We start from the raw sequence: 17234 nt of genomic DNA on the forward strand, positions 1-17234 counted from the left end.
TTTCACAGTACCTGATACTTAGCAATAATTTGGGCTTCATACTGTTGCAACCTATTGAGCCCTTTTTTGTTAAACTGGTGAAAAGACAGTATGGCACTTGGAGCTACAGTTGTGGCATGTTGCACACTGTTTGGTGCTGCATGTGTGGCTTGGTCGGCAACTAGCTGCTGTACCGTGTTTGAAGGGTGGCAGTCTTCTGTGTCTGAAACTGAAACATCTGTGCTAGCTGTGTTGCATCTATTGCTTGCAGCTGTGGCGCCTGAGCCGGGGGTGGGAGAGGTAGGTTGCTCATTGTGGAATAGCAAATGCAATAAACAGACAAGTCAACCAATAAAAATAAGCATCCGTGCAAAGAAAATTTCTGCAACGCCCACCTGAAAACAATGACAAGTAAAAACACTATAAGAGACACTATTAAAACGTGTAAACACACTCTGCAACAAAAAGAGAAGGTAGAATTAAGGCACCACGATGAGTGCTGTGACACAGTTATTGCTTATGATGGTTGCTTAGGATTATTTGTAAAACTAATGAAAAAATACCGTGGTAGGCAAGACACAGTGGTTTGCTTGGGATGTGCTCGTGGAAACCTGATGGCTCGAAGCGATACTGCAAGGACAAAGCTATATGTGGATGAAGGAGCAACAAGTGCCTTACTGCAGCTGTTGTCACTCTGTGATTATATGGATAATAGCACAGCCACTGGAACTGTCTCAAGTTCAGATATAAGAGGTTCCGCAGTTTCTGTACAGGAAGTTATTGTCAAGGTCACCAGAATATTAGCCAACACGAGTATTAATCCCACTGTCAGCAATAAGTTTGCATATGTTGATGGTAGCAGTAATGAAGATGACACCTACAAGGATGGTGCCAGATTCTTGGACATGCTGTTACCAGTATTGGAGTGCAAATCTGCAGCTTGTGGTGAGGACAGTGAGCTATTGCATTTGTAGTTGTACAGAAGGCAAATAGCCTAGCTATTGTTTATTGGGAGAGAGTAGTGCATCTATGAAGGAAACAGTGCACAGAACACTCGTGTGACCCACTCTCGTGTCGTTTCACCAGTTTAACGAAAAAGGGCTCGAGAGGTTACAACAGCACGAAGCCCACACCATTGCTCACAGGGTATCAGGTACTGTGAAACTATATTACTTTTTGTCAGTAGCAGGAAGTGCAGTTTTTCACCTTATTCGGCGACCTACGACAAAACAAAACAGAGAGTCTGTGGAGGCCGTCGGCTCAGGTAACAGGTCGTTGCTACGGTGTTTGTTCACCTCGTTGCCAAATGTTTAGTGTCTAGGAAGCCTGCATACTCGGTTCAATAGACAAACAATCAAACAAGTGATATTAATGGGGTTTATTACAAAAACAAAATTACAATACTTAACTTTGGCAGTTACACTGATGTGTAACAAGCAAAAGGCGACATACAAAATAATCTATCTTTTTCAGTATAAACAATCCCAAGTCTGTGCAACATAGAAAGTACAAGCAAAGTTACTAGAGTTAATGTTGCTACCAAAGTCACTAATCTTGAAGCTGCTTTTGAACTGGGCTGTCACCAGTCTGTCACAGTGCATATGTCCTCTTCGTGCACGGTCCGCTCCTGTCGTGGAGGGAGGTATGGCGAGCGTGCGATTGGCTGATTTCTTCCCTGTCATTCCCGAGTGGCCTGCTGCCACTTGACTTTACAGCATAACATGAAATTCTCTACATTATGAGAGGAATAAAACTCGTGTCATATTGCTTTCACTGTGCTCAGGGAAAGAACTAGATTATTTGCAATGCTCGAGGTGCTTCATTTTTTCACCGAGGTAATACAGTTAGAAGATATTGACACTTTCATCACCATTTTCAGTTGCAGTAAAAATGCTGTACCACTTCAAAACAGTTTTGTAGACCTGTGAGCCTTGACACCCTATGAGCTTGAAAAAACAGTTCAGTGCTAAAAAAGAGCATCTGCAGCATGCTGCTGCTTATTACATAAAGTATGCATTTTCCACAAGGCACTGTTTAGTGTGTGGTAGTAGCAGACGGGACTTTGTAGTGTAGCTAGTTATTCACTTTTCTGTTCCATTTACAAATCGAGCAAGGAGAAAATGATTTCTTGTACACCTCCGTACGAGCCCTGATCTCCCTTATTTGTCCTTAGGATCCTTACACGAGATGAATGTAGGAGACTGCAGAATCACGATGCAGTCTGTCATAAATGCCGAGTTTGCTTCCTTAATACCATTTCTCAAAAATATCTTTTTTACTCAAAGGATTCCCATCTAAGCTCGTGAAGCATTTCCATAACAGTTTCATACCAATCAAACTGACCAGTAACAAATCTAGCAGCATAGCAATTTGCTTCAATGTCTTTCTTTAATCTAACCAAGTGAGAATCCCCAGCACTTGTGGAGTACAGAAGAGTGGGTCACACAAGTGTTCTGTGCACTGTTTCCTTTATAGATGCATTACTCTCTCTGAATAAATGATAGCTGGGCTATTTGCCTTATGTCTAACTATCCATATGTGCTCGATCTATTTCATGTCGTAATACTGTATTTGAACATTACATTAATGTTTCTCCTATCCGTCAACATATAAAGCATGCTGCTGTTTCTTACATAAGGTATAAATTATGGTCAAGTCGTCCCTCTACAGTCACTCGACAGTGTCACTTTTCTGTACGTAACAGTAATTTTCAGAGGAGCTGGCACGGGTATCGCAGCAAAATAGTACAGAATGCTGCTGTGTAAGACACGTGCGAAGTGTGACACGGGAAGAGCCTCCGACTCAGATATTTACCTACTGTCGGCAATAGTTCTAGCCCACCAGTTCTAATGCCGATTTCAATGCCCACGGACCGAGCCTCGGCCTCACACTGTGCTCTCTTCTGTGTGCCATGTTGTCAGTCACCGGTGCCGGTCACTGTCGTGTTTTCCTTCACGCTTATTCTTTACGCAGTGTTCGGACCCTCCGTTCCCCCGTAGATTAACTCACGTGTTGAGATTTGTTCACTGATCCGGTGTTCAGCTTGCTGGCTCGTAGTCGAGTCACTGTCAACTAGCCTAGTTACAGAGGATAATTCTGTGGCGTCGTCAAGCCTGTACCGAGTGGCAACATCAGACAGTCCTGTGCGTGTTACACTCTTCTTTTCTTCCTCAGAGTGCGAAACTGTGCCTACCGTGGACCCATTTGTACAATGCCGGAAGGAGCAGTTGTGCCTGCAGGAGCAGCAATAAAATCTGCAGCAGGAGCAAATGTTGGAACTGCTCAAACAGAATCAGGAATTGTTCCATTCTCATGCTGCACTGATAGTGGCCCACACACCATTAAGCCAATACCTTAATTCTGTCCCTTCCCAATGCATCGTAAGATCAGGATCAGTTTGCATTGTTGGCAGGACCTCAGTGTCATTTCTGCTATTTCATTGAGTCAGTGGGCCATCCCTTTGGTTACGATTGAGAAGCCATGTGTCACCAGCACCTTTGCGGCGATCTTAAACGGATGATAAATGTACAGTGTGTTACGAACTCGTATTCCGACCCGCACCCGGAGGAGTTGTTGGCAAAGTTGTCAGGGGGCCAGTATTTTTTGTGCATCAGTTTGCATGACGTACATGTGCAGTTGCAATTGGACACCACTTCTTGGAGTTTGTTAGTGCTTAGCACCTGTGGGCTCTTATCAGTGTAAGTGATCACCTTTTGGACTTTCTCATGTCTGGACTTTATCAATGATATTTGGAGAAGTTAATTCGGGAAATTCCTTGTTGCGTAAACTACCTCAGTGTCATCTGGGCCACGGGCTCCACACGAGAGGAGCATTTGTGGAACCTGCAGACAGATTTCCAACGCCGTTGGAAGACTGGTCTTCATTGCAAATTATAAAAAATGTAGTCTTTTTCCCCAAAGGAGCATTTTTTGCATCATGTGCTCAGCAAAGATTGTCTCGGCCTTATGGAGCACATCGAGACATTGTGAACCTGCCAGCATCAGAGAACCTTGAGACCTCTTTGGGCAAGATTCATTTCCCAAGCCACCCACATCTGCCATTCCCTTAACTGTCTTTGCCAAAGGGGCATCAAATTTCTCTGGTCTGCAGATTGTCACAGGGTCTTTCAATCCTACCAATAGTGTTTGTTCTGTGCTCCCCATTTGGCTTCTTTTATGCTGGGTAAGTTTTTAACCCTGGCCTGTGACACATGCCAGTATGGCATTGTGGTGTGGTACTATCACATCAGAATCCAGATGACACCAAATAGCCCGTCGCTTTTACGACAAAGATGCTTTCTGCAGTGCGACATAATTATTCACAGGTTGAAAAGAGGGAACTGGCTATCACTTTTGGAATTAAAAAGTTTTACTTTTCGTGTATGGGGTGAAGTTGGTACTGACCACCAATCACAAGCCATTGCTTTCCTTATTCGTCCTTCATTCCAAACTGCCGAATAGGACTGCCCACCGATTTTGTAGGGAGGTGCTTTTTCTCAATAATTATTCTTATGACATTCAATAACAGCCCACTGCCCAGCATACAAATGCAGATGGGCTATTTTGATTGCCAGTGGGACCAGATCCAGAACTCAACCCACAGGAGGCCCTCATTTTTGCCTCGGCTAATGTCTTGCGACAGACATTGCCAGATTTTCCTATGGTAGCACAGGAAGTCGTAGCTGCCACAACCACTGCCCTACTTTTCCAGAAAATTGTTTCAGCTGTCCATGTGGGGTGGCCTGAGGCACTCTTTTTGGAGCAGATTTGGTGTGATGTACTTTGTTTTTCTGCTATGATTGACTCAGCATTCTCCAGGGCATCCTCATACTCATCATGGAGGAGCAAAGCTGTCCAGTTGTCATCCCTCCAGTTTTGTGCCCTCGCATACTCCAGCTGCAGCACGCATCACACTGGCGTATGACTCTTATGAAGGCTTTGGCACGTATTCACATCTACTGGCTTGCATGGCCTGTGCACAAAACCGTGCTGTGCTGCCGCATCAGTTTTCCCCTCGGTCAGTTGCGGATCACTATTGGGGGCAGGGTGCATGCCAGCTTTGCAGACTCCTTTGTGGTTGTTGGTGGTTGACGCTTTGTCAAATTTCCCTTATGTCACCAAACTGTCCTCCACAATGTTGACAGCAAATGGTTGTGCATTAGCTGTAATTTTTGCTATCGTGAGGTTTCCCAAATTCTCGTATCTGATAACAATCAGCAATTTGTGTCACAGGATTTTAAAGACTGTATTTGCAGTGGTATCCAGCATTTGACTACGACCTTATTTCACCCGATATCTAACTCACAGGTGGAGTACTATGTGTGTATGTACAAGATCCAAATGCAGAAGTGTGTGTGTTTGCCCATACTGTGACCCCGTTGAGTTGCCTGGCTAAATACCGGGCGATGCCAGGTAACAGATGTAGTCCAATGGAACATTTACGTGGGTGCCAGCCACAATGTCATATGCCTCGGATTCTCACATCCTGATGTGCTTTTCTCACAGGACTGCTGTTCGTTTGAACCCGGTCTTTCAGCCAGCAGCAGGGTTGCTGCTGGGTGTAGTGTTGGACCACATAGATTGGCATTGTGGATACTGGTCAGGAACATCTGATCCATCCTTGTAATCAGTTGCGACTGTGCCCTGTTAGACAGACAGTGGGGTCGGTTGTGGCATTGTTTCAGTGGGAGCCTCCCAATTGCAGCTGCGTACTCCCCTGCTACTGTCCCCATGTGCCCTCCACCATTCTACCTTCGACCACAGAGTGGGGCACCAGCAGGGCTAGCTCTTGTGCCCCCTACTGTGGAACCCATGGAATTTGAACCATTGCCTCCTTTCCCTGCTCGCCAGTGGCAGAGTCTACACCCTGACTGTGTTGGATAACCAACCATTACACCAGCCTCTGCTGCTCCACTGGCAGAGCAAGCTGTATTTTGACCTTACCTGGCCTTTTCAGGGGGAAGGGATTTAGTATCCCCATCAGCAGACATCGAGATGTATGCAATGGGTACTACAGCAGAATAGTGCAGAGCACTGCCTTGGGGGCACGTGTGAAGCATGGCATGAGCAGAGCCACTGACCCAGATGTCATGTATCAGTAGCTGTATGCCTGGTGTAGCAGTTCTAACACTGATTTCAATGCCTGCGGACCAAGCCTCAGCACCACACAGTGCTCTGTTCCATGTGCTCTGTTGTCAGTTGCTCGCGCTAGTCATGTGTCGTGTTTTCCTCCGTGCTCATTCTCTATGTGGTATTCAGACTCTATGTTCCCCGCAGATTAACTCACTTGTTCCCTCTTCCAGCATTCAGCTCCCCAGTTTGTAGTTGAGCCACTATCAGCTAGCCTAGTTACATTCATGCTGATAATGACAATTCCAAGGCATTATCACGCCTGTGCCAATACTAAAAGTCTCATTATCAGTGTTAGATAACTGCGAACCTGACATAATATTTATGTGGCTGGAGGAAAGGAGTGGTGCTGTAACACTACATTTGTCTCTGCCATCTACAACAATGTATTGGGTTCTATTGCTCAAAAAGTGTTCAAGTCCGTCACATGTATGATACTATGCATATGGAGTTTAAATAACTGCAAGTGGGAAGCTTTGATATTTGAAGGGAAGTGTTGTGGTTTAGTGGAGGGGGTAATCCAGTGTTAGGTTTTAGTCCTTATATCAAGCTAGAAATTTTGGTTGGAGAAACACACGTTGTCAGTTATTTAAGTGTAAATAAATTTTAGTGTTTCCATGGAAACAAAAGTATTGGTTCACATGTGGCAGTTTAACTTTTGCTTTTTAACTGCTGTTTCAGAACTTTTCTTTTATGAGGTCCAAGGATCTGTCAGGATGTTAAGTGAAGATGGTTAGCAGTCTGTTCTAATTACCAGGTCTGGAATTTGTTTAAGTGTAATCAGATAGCAACAAGGCTCAAATTAGGGACATATGAGTTGTGTCTAATTAATCTTGTTCTTTGGATCAAAATAAGGCTAGCAACACTTATCAAAACAATTTCACAAATGTAGGAGGCAAGATGTCAACCTGCATATGTCAATAAATTTTTTCTTGTGGTTACCATGGTGTAATTACATCAGGTGTCAAAACTGTATGTACTGCACATGCTCTCAATCACGTGGATGATGGCTTGGGTGTGCTGATTACTGTATGGGACAAGAGGAAAATTAAATTCTACATTTTACTGACTGAGCTGTATTTGATAATAAGTTGCAAGGAACTTACTATTATTGTACCCACCCTCTATTTAAATTAATGACAGTATGAAAGTAGTATGAGTTCCATAGTGCTTAGATCCATTTGAACCATTTTTTTAAAAGTAGTATATATACAAACACTTTATACAATGTTTGGCTTCTTCCTTAATAGGCTAACAAGATTTTAATCCATTTTCAGGATATTGACATGTAATTTTATTCTAAACTGATATCTTAGCCACATTCACCTGGTATGTATTTTTGCAGAATTTTGTATTTCTACTTTTTTATGTATTTTATGTAACAGTGTAACTAATTATTTCAATTTCCATTTGAATGGCAGGGGAATTTGAAGATAAGTGTTAGCAAAAGCAGGGGAGAGTGAGACTTCAGCAGGAGGATTTATTACTTTACACTCTTTCATTTGTTTACCTCCTGTAGTATACTTTTTCATTATTAAAACCAATAATCACGCTGAAAAATACCATGTAAATAGTACCACACATCAATTCATTATTCTAGGAGCAATGAAACATAAAACATCAAATATATTTTTAATGTGAACATTTTAGGTTAAGCTATACTATGACAGTAAACTTGTTGTATCATTTGACTTCTAATATATTTTTGTTTTACAGGGCATCAAAAGTGTGTCATCTCTGGAACCGTGTAGCTTCCATTAATTCCTTGTGGCACAATGTAGATCTATCAGGAAACCGTCTTAAAAAAGCATACAAAAATGATACTCGTATCAGACGGTTATTTTCGAATAAATTGACACATGTACGTCATCTTGACATTGGTATGCAAATGCAGGTCTTTTCTGATTTATTTTCTGATGTGTTTCAGTTGCATGTAAATCTGTAGGTTCCAAATATTTATTATGTTGTATTTATTTATTTTACTTTTAATATTATTCAGTGTACTTACTATCAGGGCAGAAAGAAAAAGTAAGAGCGGTTTTTAGACAATACCCTGTAATAATTGCAGAAAATATTTGTTTGATTGGAGGTGCAAACTTACAGGGACACAGAACTGTTGCCTTACTTGTACAAATGACACATCAAGTGCAGCAACAGGGAACACTACAAGAAGTATCACCTGATATGTTTAAGTTAGATTGCTTTACTCAGAATTCAACTTAATCCAATAGGACAGCTCTGAATTATTAGGATACTTTTACAAGAGCAGTTATTGCTATGTAGTAAACAGCACCATTATTTGGTGGCTAAATAACTTTCTTTAGTGAAGTGTTATATCTTGTGCCATTTTAAAGTTTAATTCCATTGGATGGTGAAATTAGCAGTACTTACATCAACTATTTCCAATTCCAAAATGACTACTACATCAAAAATATTCTGTTTTTATTGTTTTTTTCCCTTCTTTCATTTAAGAAATTGTTATGTTTGCTCTAGACTCAATAATGAGGTATCTCCAGTGACAATAAATATAGAAGATAACAGTTTTGGCTTCTGTATTGGCTCTGTAAGTGAGTAACTTCACTGTTTCATACTGTCTCCTTTTTTTAGTATTATTTTTCTTGTGTTACTTAGAGAACTACCCGTATTGTAAGTTGACTAACACCTAATTTGCTGTTTATGGTAATTCTTTTTAAAGTGTCCAGACTTCGCCCCAAATTCGGTTCAGTGCAACTACTGGGTGTTTTTCTGTTCAACTCTGGTGTCCTATGAGTTATGCTGAGAAGTCATTCTGTTGAACTGAAAATAAAAATGTAGCAATTTTTCATTTTCTCTCCTTTCTAGTCTGGAGAAATGCAGCAATAACAGTAGTATACTTATGTTGCAGAACAAGTATTAAAACGTTACATAGCATTGATGATAAATCTTCATGACAAGGCATGTTTAAGACAGTTGGTAAGCTCACATTCATATGCAGTACATTCACTTCCTAGTGCTTAACAACAAAAATCCAACAATGATTGAGAGTATAGATCATCAATTACTTGCAAGATGAAGAATTACAGGGAAAGCAGACACAGAAAAAGAACCATTAGTGTGGAAAAGCCTTCACACTACAGCTTTTGTCATAGTAAGAAAGTATACATGCACACATGCTTCTGTAGTTGTAATGTGGCTCAAGATTGTTGGCCTAAGCTGAGGAGGATGGAGAGGCAAGAAAAGTAGAAGAGAACATGACAGATGATTGCTTAGAGTGATTGCAGGAGGGGACAGGTGAATTGAACACAGGGAGAGCGTACACAGATGAATCAATGCGGACACAGTACCTGTGGGAAGATGGTGGTGCATTATAGTGGGATGCAGGAAAAAGGCAACATCATAAAAATGTGAGTGTTTTAAGAAATGATCCCCAAGGAGGATAAAATAAATAAGAAATGAAATTAAAGAAAACATTAGAGACGCCTGAAGCTAAGAAGAAGTAGAAGAAATATAAGCACGAGGTTGGGAGAACAGAAATGAAGAGAGAGGGAGACAGGATATCATTAGGCCAGTGGATTTTGAGATCAAAGAGTGTTCAGGACAGAAAAGACCTTCATCGTAGTGTAGAGAAACTGCTGTAGGTATGAGACTTCAGATGGCATGATTTGGAAGTACCTGTTAAGATCAGCTATGTGGAACTGATATGCTTGGGCTGCTCAGATTTCTTTTAGTGTGAAGAAAAGTGAGTGTTCATTATCTTAGTAGTAGTCATTAGAGCACTGCAACCATGTGGATGATCCATGTGGCATTCACACAGCTACAATGTGTGAAAGAAAGAGATAGAGAGAGCAAATAAACTTTGCATAACTTCGTGGAAGTTGCTGAAAATGATCAGGAGTAGGAGATTCATGTTTAACGACCTGTAGACAATGAGGTCATTAGAGATGGAGCACAAGCTTGGATTAGGGAAGGAAGGGGAAGGAAATCGGCTGTGCCCTTTCAAAGGAACCATCCCAGCATTTGCCTGAAGCAATTTGGGGAAATCTTGTAAAACCTAAATCAGGATGGCAGGACACAGGTTTGAACTGCCATCCTCCCGAATGTGAGTCCAGTTCGCTAACCACTGCAACCCTCACTCGGTCCTCATAATGATCAACACTACCTCAGCTAATGACACAGTCACTCCCCCCTGCGGGTTCGGGGGTAAGAATAGGCCCGCGGTAGTCCTGCCTGTCGTAAGAGGCGACTTAAAGGAGTCTCAAAAGTTTTGGCCTTATGTGATAGTCCCCTCTCAGGTTTGACCTCCATCTTTCCAAATTCTTGTGAAGAGCGATCCAATTGGGGAAGGGTGCCTTACATGGTGCATTGCATCCGTCGTGTATTGAGAACTTTAGCCGGCTTTCTTGTCGTCGCAATGCTGTCCCGCTCGTTTTCCATCTCTTGGGCGAGGATACGTTCCTGGGTGTGATTACCACTATGCACTGTGCAGTGTTGCTTTTTGCAGAGACAACGACCACGGACATCTTTGCACCTAATATCCAGCATGGTAGCCAGTCCGTTGTGGTGGGGCCGCCATGTACCCTGTTGGTTGTAGCCCCCTGACTACACAGGGATCGCTCTGCTGATGCCTGCACCGTTAACTCCCCACGTATGCCAAGGAGTAGATGCCTATCTCTGTGGGACATCAGAACTCCCGGCAATGGCCATCCTGCCAGGTGGCCCTTACTGAGGCTAGGTGGCGCGCGTGGGGAGGGCCCTTGGTCAGAGTGGGTGGCATCAGGGCGGATGACCCTCAATGAATCGTGATACATCATCTCTCACTGGTGGCCAGCCGCCAGCAGTCTCTAAGCATTCTCAGGCTCAATTTAACGCTCAGAAATACGATCCGAAAACGTTCCCCTCCCTGGCCACACCGTGGGAGGAGCGTAAGTCTCAGGATGGCAGTGACAGTTATTCGCCCCAGTTCCTAGTTTGTACGAGAGCTGGTGGGGAGTCTTTCATGTCCACAAAACCTCAGTTCTTCGCCAAGCATTTAGAGGACAAGTTTGGGGAGGTGGAGGGCTTGTCCAAAATGCACTCTGTGTCAGTACTGATAAAAACGGCATCCTCTGCCCAGTCACGAAGGTTACTTGCTGGTGACAAGTTGGGGGATGTTGCCGTTACGATCACACTCCATAAGAGTTTAAATATGGTCCAGGGTATTATTTACCATAGGGACCTTCTTTTGCAGTCTGATGATGAGCTGCGCGCAAATTTAGAGCATCGAGGTGTTCATTTCGTCCGGCGCGTTCATCGGGGTCTGAAGGATAATCAGATTGCTACCGGTGCCTTCATCTTGGCCTTTGAAGGTGATACGTTACCGGAGAAGGTCAAGGTGATGGTCTACCGTTGTGATGTCAAGCCCTATATCCCTCTCCCAATGCGGTGCTTTAAGCGCTGGAAGTTTGGCCATATGTCTTCCCGCTGTACTTCCAGCCTCACATATCGAGATTGCAGACACCCATCACATCCCGATACTCCGTGTGCCCCGCCTCCCATCTGTGTCAACTGCGGAGAGCATCATTCACCTTGCTCGCAAGACTGCAGGATCTTACAGAAAGAGTGAAAAATCATGGAATATAAGACCCTGGACCGACTGACCTATACTGAGGCTAAGAGGAAATGTGACCGACTACATCCTGCTCGAATGACATCTTCATATGCCACTGCTACAACAACCGTGTTCACCCCATCAGTTCAGCGAATTCCAGCCAAATCACTGAGCCGTACAACTCCACATGCCCCCTTGCCCATGGGGGGCACAACTCGCCCTGTTGCTCCTGCGCCGCCTACCTCGGGAGCAACACCCCCCCCCCCCCCCACCCACCCATCGGGGACGTCCGTCCCTGCTTCTAAACTGGAGAAGTGTCCAACTTCTTCGGCTCCTCTTGCTTGCAAGGGTCCCTTGGGTCCCTCCCTTCCCAGGTTTCCACAAGTGGCAAGGATGATGCCCGACAGTGGCATAAGTGGCCACAGGCAGCTGGTTGTAGGGCTTCGCGATCCTCCTCCGTCCCAGAGACTGGATCAGTGAAGCCCTCCCAGCCAGTTAAACCCAAGGAGCAGCGAGAGAAGTCCAATAAAAAGACATCTAAGACCAAGGAACTTGTGGTGGCACCCCCGTCCCCCCCTCCCATGCTCCCTCCCATGCTTCACAGTGGGATCTGACCTGCCACTGGAGCTTTCTGGACCAGCCCTGTGAACAGCATACTTGTGGAGGCAGGTGTCCCTCCACTGCGGTTACGGTGCCAATGTTTACTGGCCGCTTATGCTACACACGTTTGTAGCTTGCCTGGGCATCCCAGTTATCATCTCCTGTTCCCTCAGTCTGTCGTCAATCTCCCAGAACGTCGCCCCCAGTCGGGTTGTATGATCGCAGTTCGCGTCAGAGAGCTTCTCTCTGGGCTTGGGGTTTTCCCTCCTCCACCTCTTTTCCAGGCCCCTCTGCGTACACCCCCATGGTGTGTGCCCCACCCATGCCTTCGGCTCGAATTGGGACAGGGCCCGAAGGACTCGGTCCCTCCTGAGGCCTTCTGCCGCCACTTTCTTTCCATCCTTGCCACGTATCAGGGCTCTGGCATTGTCTACACTGACGGTTTGATGGTTGCTGGTCGTGTCGGTTATGCTCTCACTCTAGGGGACCATTACGAACAACACTCATTGCCGGCTGGCTGCAGTGTTTTCACTGCTGAGCTGGTCGCCATCTCTTGTGTCCTAGCCCGTTGTGGCTGCTCTGTGGTCTTTGTGTGGACCCCTGGTCATGTCAGCATCCCGGTCAAAGAATGTGTTGACATGCTGGCCAAACAGGCTGTTGGTGCACCAGCCTTATCGATTGGGCTTTCGGAGAGTGACCTCAGGGCAGTTTTGCGGCAGAATGTACTTCGCACCTGGGGTGAAGAATGGTGCACTCTGCTTTCACCAAACAAACTTCGGGCCATCAAGGAGGCTACCAGTGCGTGGCACTCCTCCTTGCGGGTCGCTTGCAAGGAGTCTGTTGTCCTCTGGCGGCCGCATTGGACACACCCGGGTGACACAGCCACGTATTGTGCCGTGAGGACCCACCTCTATGTCGCTGTGGATCCGCTCTGACTGTGGTCCACATTTTGTTGGCCTGTCCCCTTTTAGCTGTGCTCAAGCAGACGTTTGCGCTGCCTGATACACTCCCTACCCTTTTAAGAGATGACACTGCCATGGCAGGCTTAGTTTAGTGTTTTAGTCGGGCAGGGGGCTTTTATCACTTAATCTGAGTGTTTGTCATTTTTTTTGTTTTGCGTCTGACCTTTGGCCTATGATTTTAGACTGGGCTATTTTTTAGTGTGTTTCTAGGTGGTTGACTTTTCCTTTTTGTCTCTATGGTCGGCCAACCACTGTCACACTCTTTGTGATTTTAATTCGTTTTGTCTGGTCTCTGTCTGAGTCTTTCTTGTCCTGTGTCGTCTCTTGTCTTCTCCATTGTTCGTTTTTATTGTGTGTGGGTGTTCGAAGTTTTGGAAAAAGCGACCGTTGACCATAGCAGTCTGGTCCCTTGAATCCCACAAACCCACCACACAGTCACTTGTGCGTCCTGTGTAGCCAGACAGAAAACATATGAGTGCACAAAGACTAAAAAGTTGTAATAATGCACAGGTTCGATTCTCTTCTGTGGGCCTGGTGCTGAGTTATGACATAGTGAACTGTCATGTTTCCTTGGCCGGCAGGGTTCATGTGCCTGTTAGGTTGCACTCACCAAATGCTCACCCACTTGGAAGCGAGTGAGACCGAACTGTGTGAATAGCGAGTGATGAAGAATGACTGCCGCTCACTCTGTTCATCATGTGGGTGCAGTGCTCATGTGGCGACCTCTATTTTGTACAGGCCTAGCAACCACTCAACACTTCATTTTAAAAGTCAGTGAAGGTTCATCCTCAACAAGTCAGTGAAGGCTCGTCTGCAACAAATATGCAACTGAGACATTTTACTAGCATGACTCATATCTAAATGATTACTAACACCAAACACTGATGATTCTTGGGATCCCAGTATTTGAGATATCTTGTATTCTGCCATAATGTTTCCAGTTGATGCCTTGTTCATGTCCGTAAACAGTTGTCTTCCAAGCTGTTCCAGACAGTGCATTCTCTCCAGAGCACACGACGACTTCTTGATTAATTGACCAGTTATTTTTGCCACTGTATTTGCAAGTATGTGTGGTATGTGCTAGGTTATAAGAAATAGTTCAATAATATAATGTTGTTGTTGTTGTTGTGGTCTTCAGTCCTGAGACTGGTTTGATGCAGCTCTCCATGCTACCCAATCCTGTGCAAGCTTCTTCATCTCCCAGTACTTACTGCAACCTACATCCTTCTGAATCTGCTTAGTTTATTCATCTCTTGGTCTCCCTCTACGATTTTTACCCTCCACACTGCCCTCCAATGCTAAATTTGTGATCCCTTGATGCCTCAGAACATGTCCTACCAACCGGTCCCTTCTTCTTGTCGAGTTGTGCCACAAACTCCTCTTCTCCCCAATTCTATTCAATACCTCCTCATTAGTTATGTGATCTACCCATCTAATCTTCAGCATTCTTCTGTAGCACCACATTTCAAAAGCTTCTATTCTCTTCGTGTCCAAACTATTTATCGTCCATGTTTCACTTCCATACATGGCTACACTCCATACAAATACTTTCAGAAATGACTTCCTGACACTTAAATCTATACTCGATGTTAACAAATTTCTCTTCTTCAGAAACTCTTTCCTTGCCATTGCTAGTCTACATTTTATATCTTCTCTACTTTGACCATCATCAGTTATTTTGCTCCCCAAATAGCAAAACTCCTTTACTACTTTAAGTGTCTCATTTCCTAATCTAATTCCCTCAGCATCACCCGACTTAATTCGACTACATTCCATTATCCTCATTTTGCTTTTGTTGATGCTCATCTTATATCCTCCTTTCAAGACACTGTCCATTCTGTTCAACTGCTCTTCCAAGTCCTTTGCTGTCTCTGACAGAATTACGATGTCATCGGCGAACCTCAAAGTTTTTCTTTCTTCTCCATGGATTTTAATACCTACTCCGAATTTTTCTTTTGTTTCCTTTACTGCTTGCTCAATATACAGATTGAATAACATCGGGGAGAGGCTACATCTCTGTCTCACTCCCTTCCCAACCACTGCTTCCCTTTCATGTTCCTCGACTCTTATAACTGCCATCTGGTTTCTGTACAAGTTGTAAATAGCCTTTCGTTCCCTGTATTTTACCCCTGCCACCTTCAGAATCTGAAAGAGAGTATTCCAGTCAACATTGTCAAAAGCTTTCTCTAAGTCTACAAATGCTAGAAATGTAGGTTAGCCTTTCCTTAATCTTTCTTCCGAGATAAGTCGTAGGGTCAGTATTGCCTCACGTGTTCCAATATTTCTACAGAATCCAAACTGATCTTCCCCGAGGTCGGCTTCTACCAGTTTTTCCATTCGTCTGTACAGAATTCGTGTTAGTATTTTGTAGCTGTGACTTATTAAACTGATAGTCCGGTAATTTTCACATCTGTCAACATCTGTCAATAATATAAACTAGAAACAAAATTCCATGAAATTAACAGCTTTTCTATTTATTCATCTCTGCATTATATTAAGTTCCAGAGGTTTGTATCAATGACAATGATGTTATTAACTTTAAGCCCTGCCAAATAACAGTTGTTTAGCTAAAATGCAGACTACATTGTTTTCTAGAATTGGACTGTCATTCAACTTTACGTATGTGCTATGTTGGCAAACAAAATGATATACACTGTAAATTCTAACAAATTTAACTTACTTTGTAAATATGTAAGACACTCAGGTTGTCTGTCTTAAATACAAAGAACCAGAGAAAATCTTATTTGTCTGTAATGCCCAAAGCATATAAGTCATAGACATGTCAGTGAAGAATGAAGTCTCATGTGTTCATCTAGCTGACTGTCCTTTAGTTGCTTCAGTATGCAACCGTGTTGACGTCCCATCCTACTTGTGTCACACTACAAAGTGAGCACTGTATTTCATAATGATTCGTAGATCAGATAGTGTCCATGTTCATTGCAGCTTTAGTACAGCTATGTAATACACTTATCTCTGTGAAGATTCTACTGTATACCAGTCATTCAGTGAAAACACACACACACACACACACACACACACACACACACACACACACACACACCTCAGTTAAATATTTTGCTGAAGTTGAACATACAGTACTAAAAATGTTCTAGGAAAAACCACAATGCCACATTAAAGAACAGTATTGATTTGTATAAACCTTGTACTATTGTTTTAAAGGTGATGAACAATTTGTAGATGTAGCTGATGTGCACAGAGCTCATTGAAAATAGTCATTGATGAGATCCCTGATCACATTATAAAATTGTCAGCAAACTGTATTCTCACACCCATATTAGACATACACAGTTCTTTAGCATCAGAGGGCATTTTCTCAGATGTTCTAAAAACTGCTGAAGTAAGACCTCTGTATAAGAAAGGAGACTCACAGGAAATGTCAAATTATAGACCTGTAGCACTATTATCTGGCTTTTAAAAAATTATTGAACAAATCTTGCCAGAAATTTTAAACATGGCTGTGTGGCAGCAACCATACAAGAATACGATTTGTGTAATACAGCCAACTGATTTAAACAATATTTAACTTGACCTGTTTTTGACACCTACTACGGGTGTCTTCATCAGAAAAAACCAAAAACAGGTACCTAGAGCACAAAACCATTAAAATCTTTCCATGGGAAAGTTGGTACACTCAGTGACTGTGATATTATTTATAAATTATAGAGCACAGCTATCAGTCATCCTTTTTTTTGTAGGTTTTATTTGGCAAATCCAGATCTCGGCTAGCGCCTAGCCATTATCACTGTGCTATTTTATAGTCCTGATACGTGTCAGTTCCCTGTTGGGGCGTCAGTCACAGTTCGTACGGTATTCTTTGAATATATTATTCTCGAATATCGTATTCAAAGAACTGTGACTGACACCCGAACAACAGGGAACTGACACGTATCGAGACTAGAAAATGGCGAGAGCCAAACGCCACCTCGACTTCGGGCTCAGGTTTGCGTTCACCTTGACCTCAGCTCACTCCCGAAGGAG

The 17234-nt window shown here is 43.5% G+C and overlaps 1 protein-coding gene across 2 annotated transcripts in view; it reads left to right on the forward strand.

Moving 5' to 3' along the window:
* The window catches only part of LOC126249057 (F-box/LRR-repeat protein 6), a 241118-nt gene that overhangs the window by 66370 nt on the left and 157514 nt on the right, over positions 1 to 17234 (forward strand). For both annotated transcript variants that reach the window (XM_049950695.1, XM_049950696.1), the window contains exon 3: positions 7824 to 7987. In XM_049950695.1, coding sequence (XP_049806652.1) covers positions 7824 to 7987 — 164 coding nt within the window. The remainder of the gene's footprint in view (positions 1 to 7823; positions 7988 to 17234) is intronic.

Source organism: Schistocerca nitens, chromosome 3, assembly GCF_023898315.1.
Source record: "Schistocerca nitens isolate TAMUIC-IGC-003100 chromosome 3, iqSchNite1.1, whole genome shotgun sequence".
Lineage (NCBI taxonomy): Eukaryota > Metazoa > Arthropoda > Insecta > Orthoptera > Acrididae > Schistocerca > Schistocerca nitens.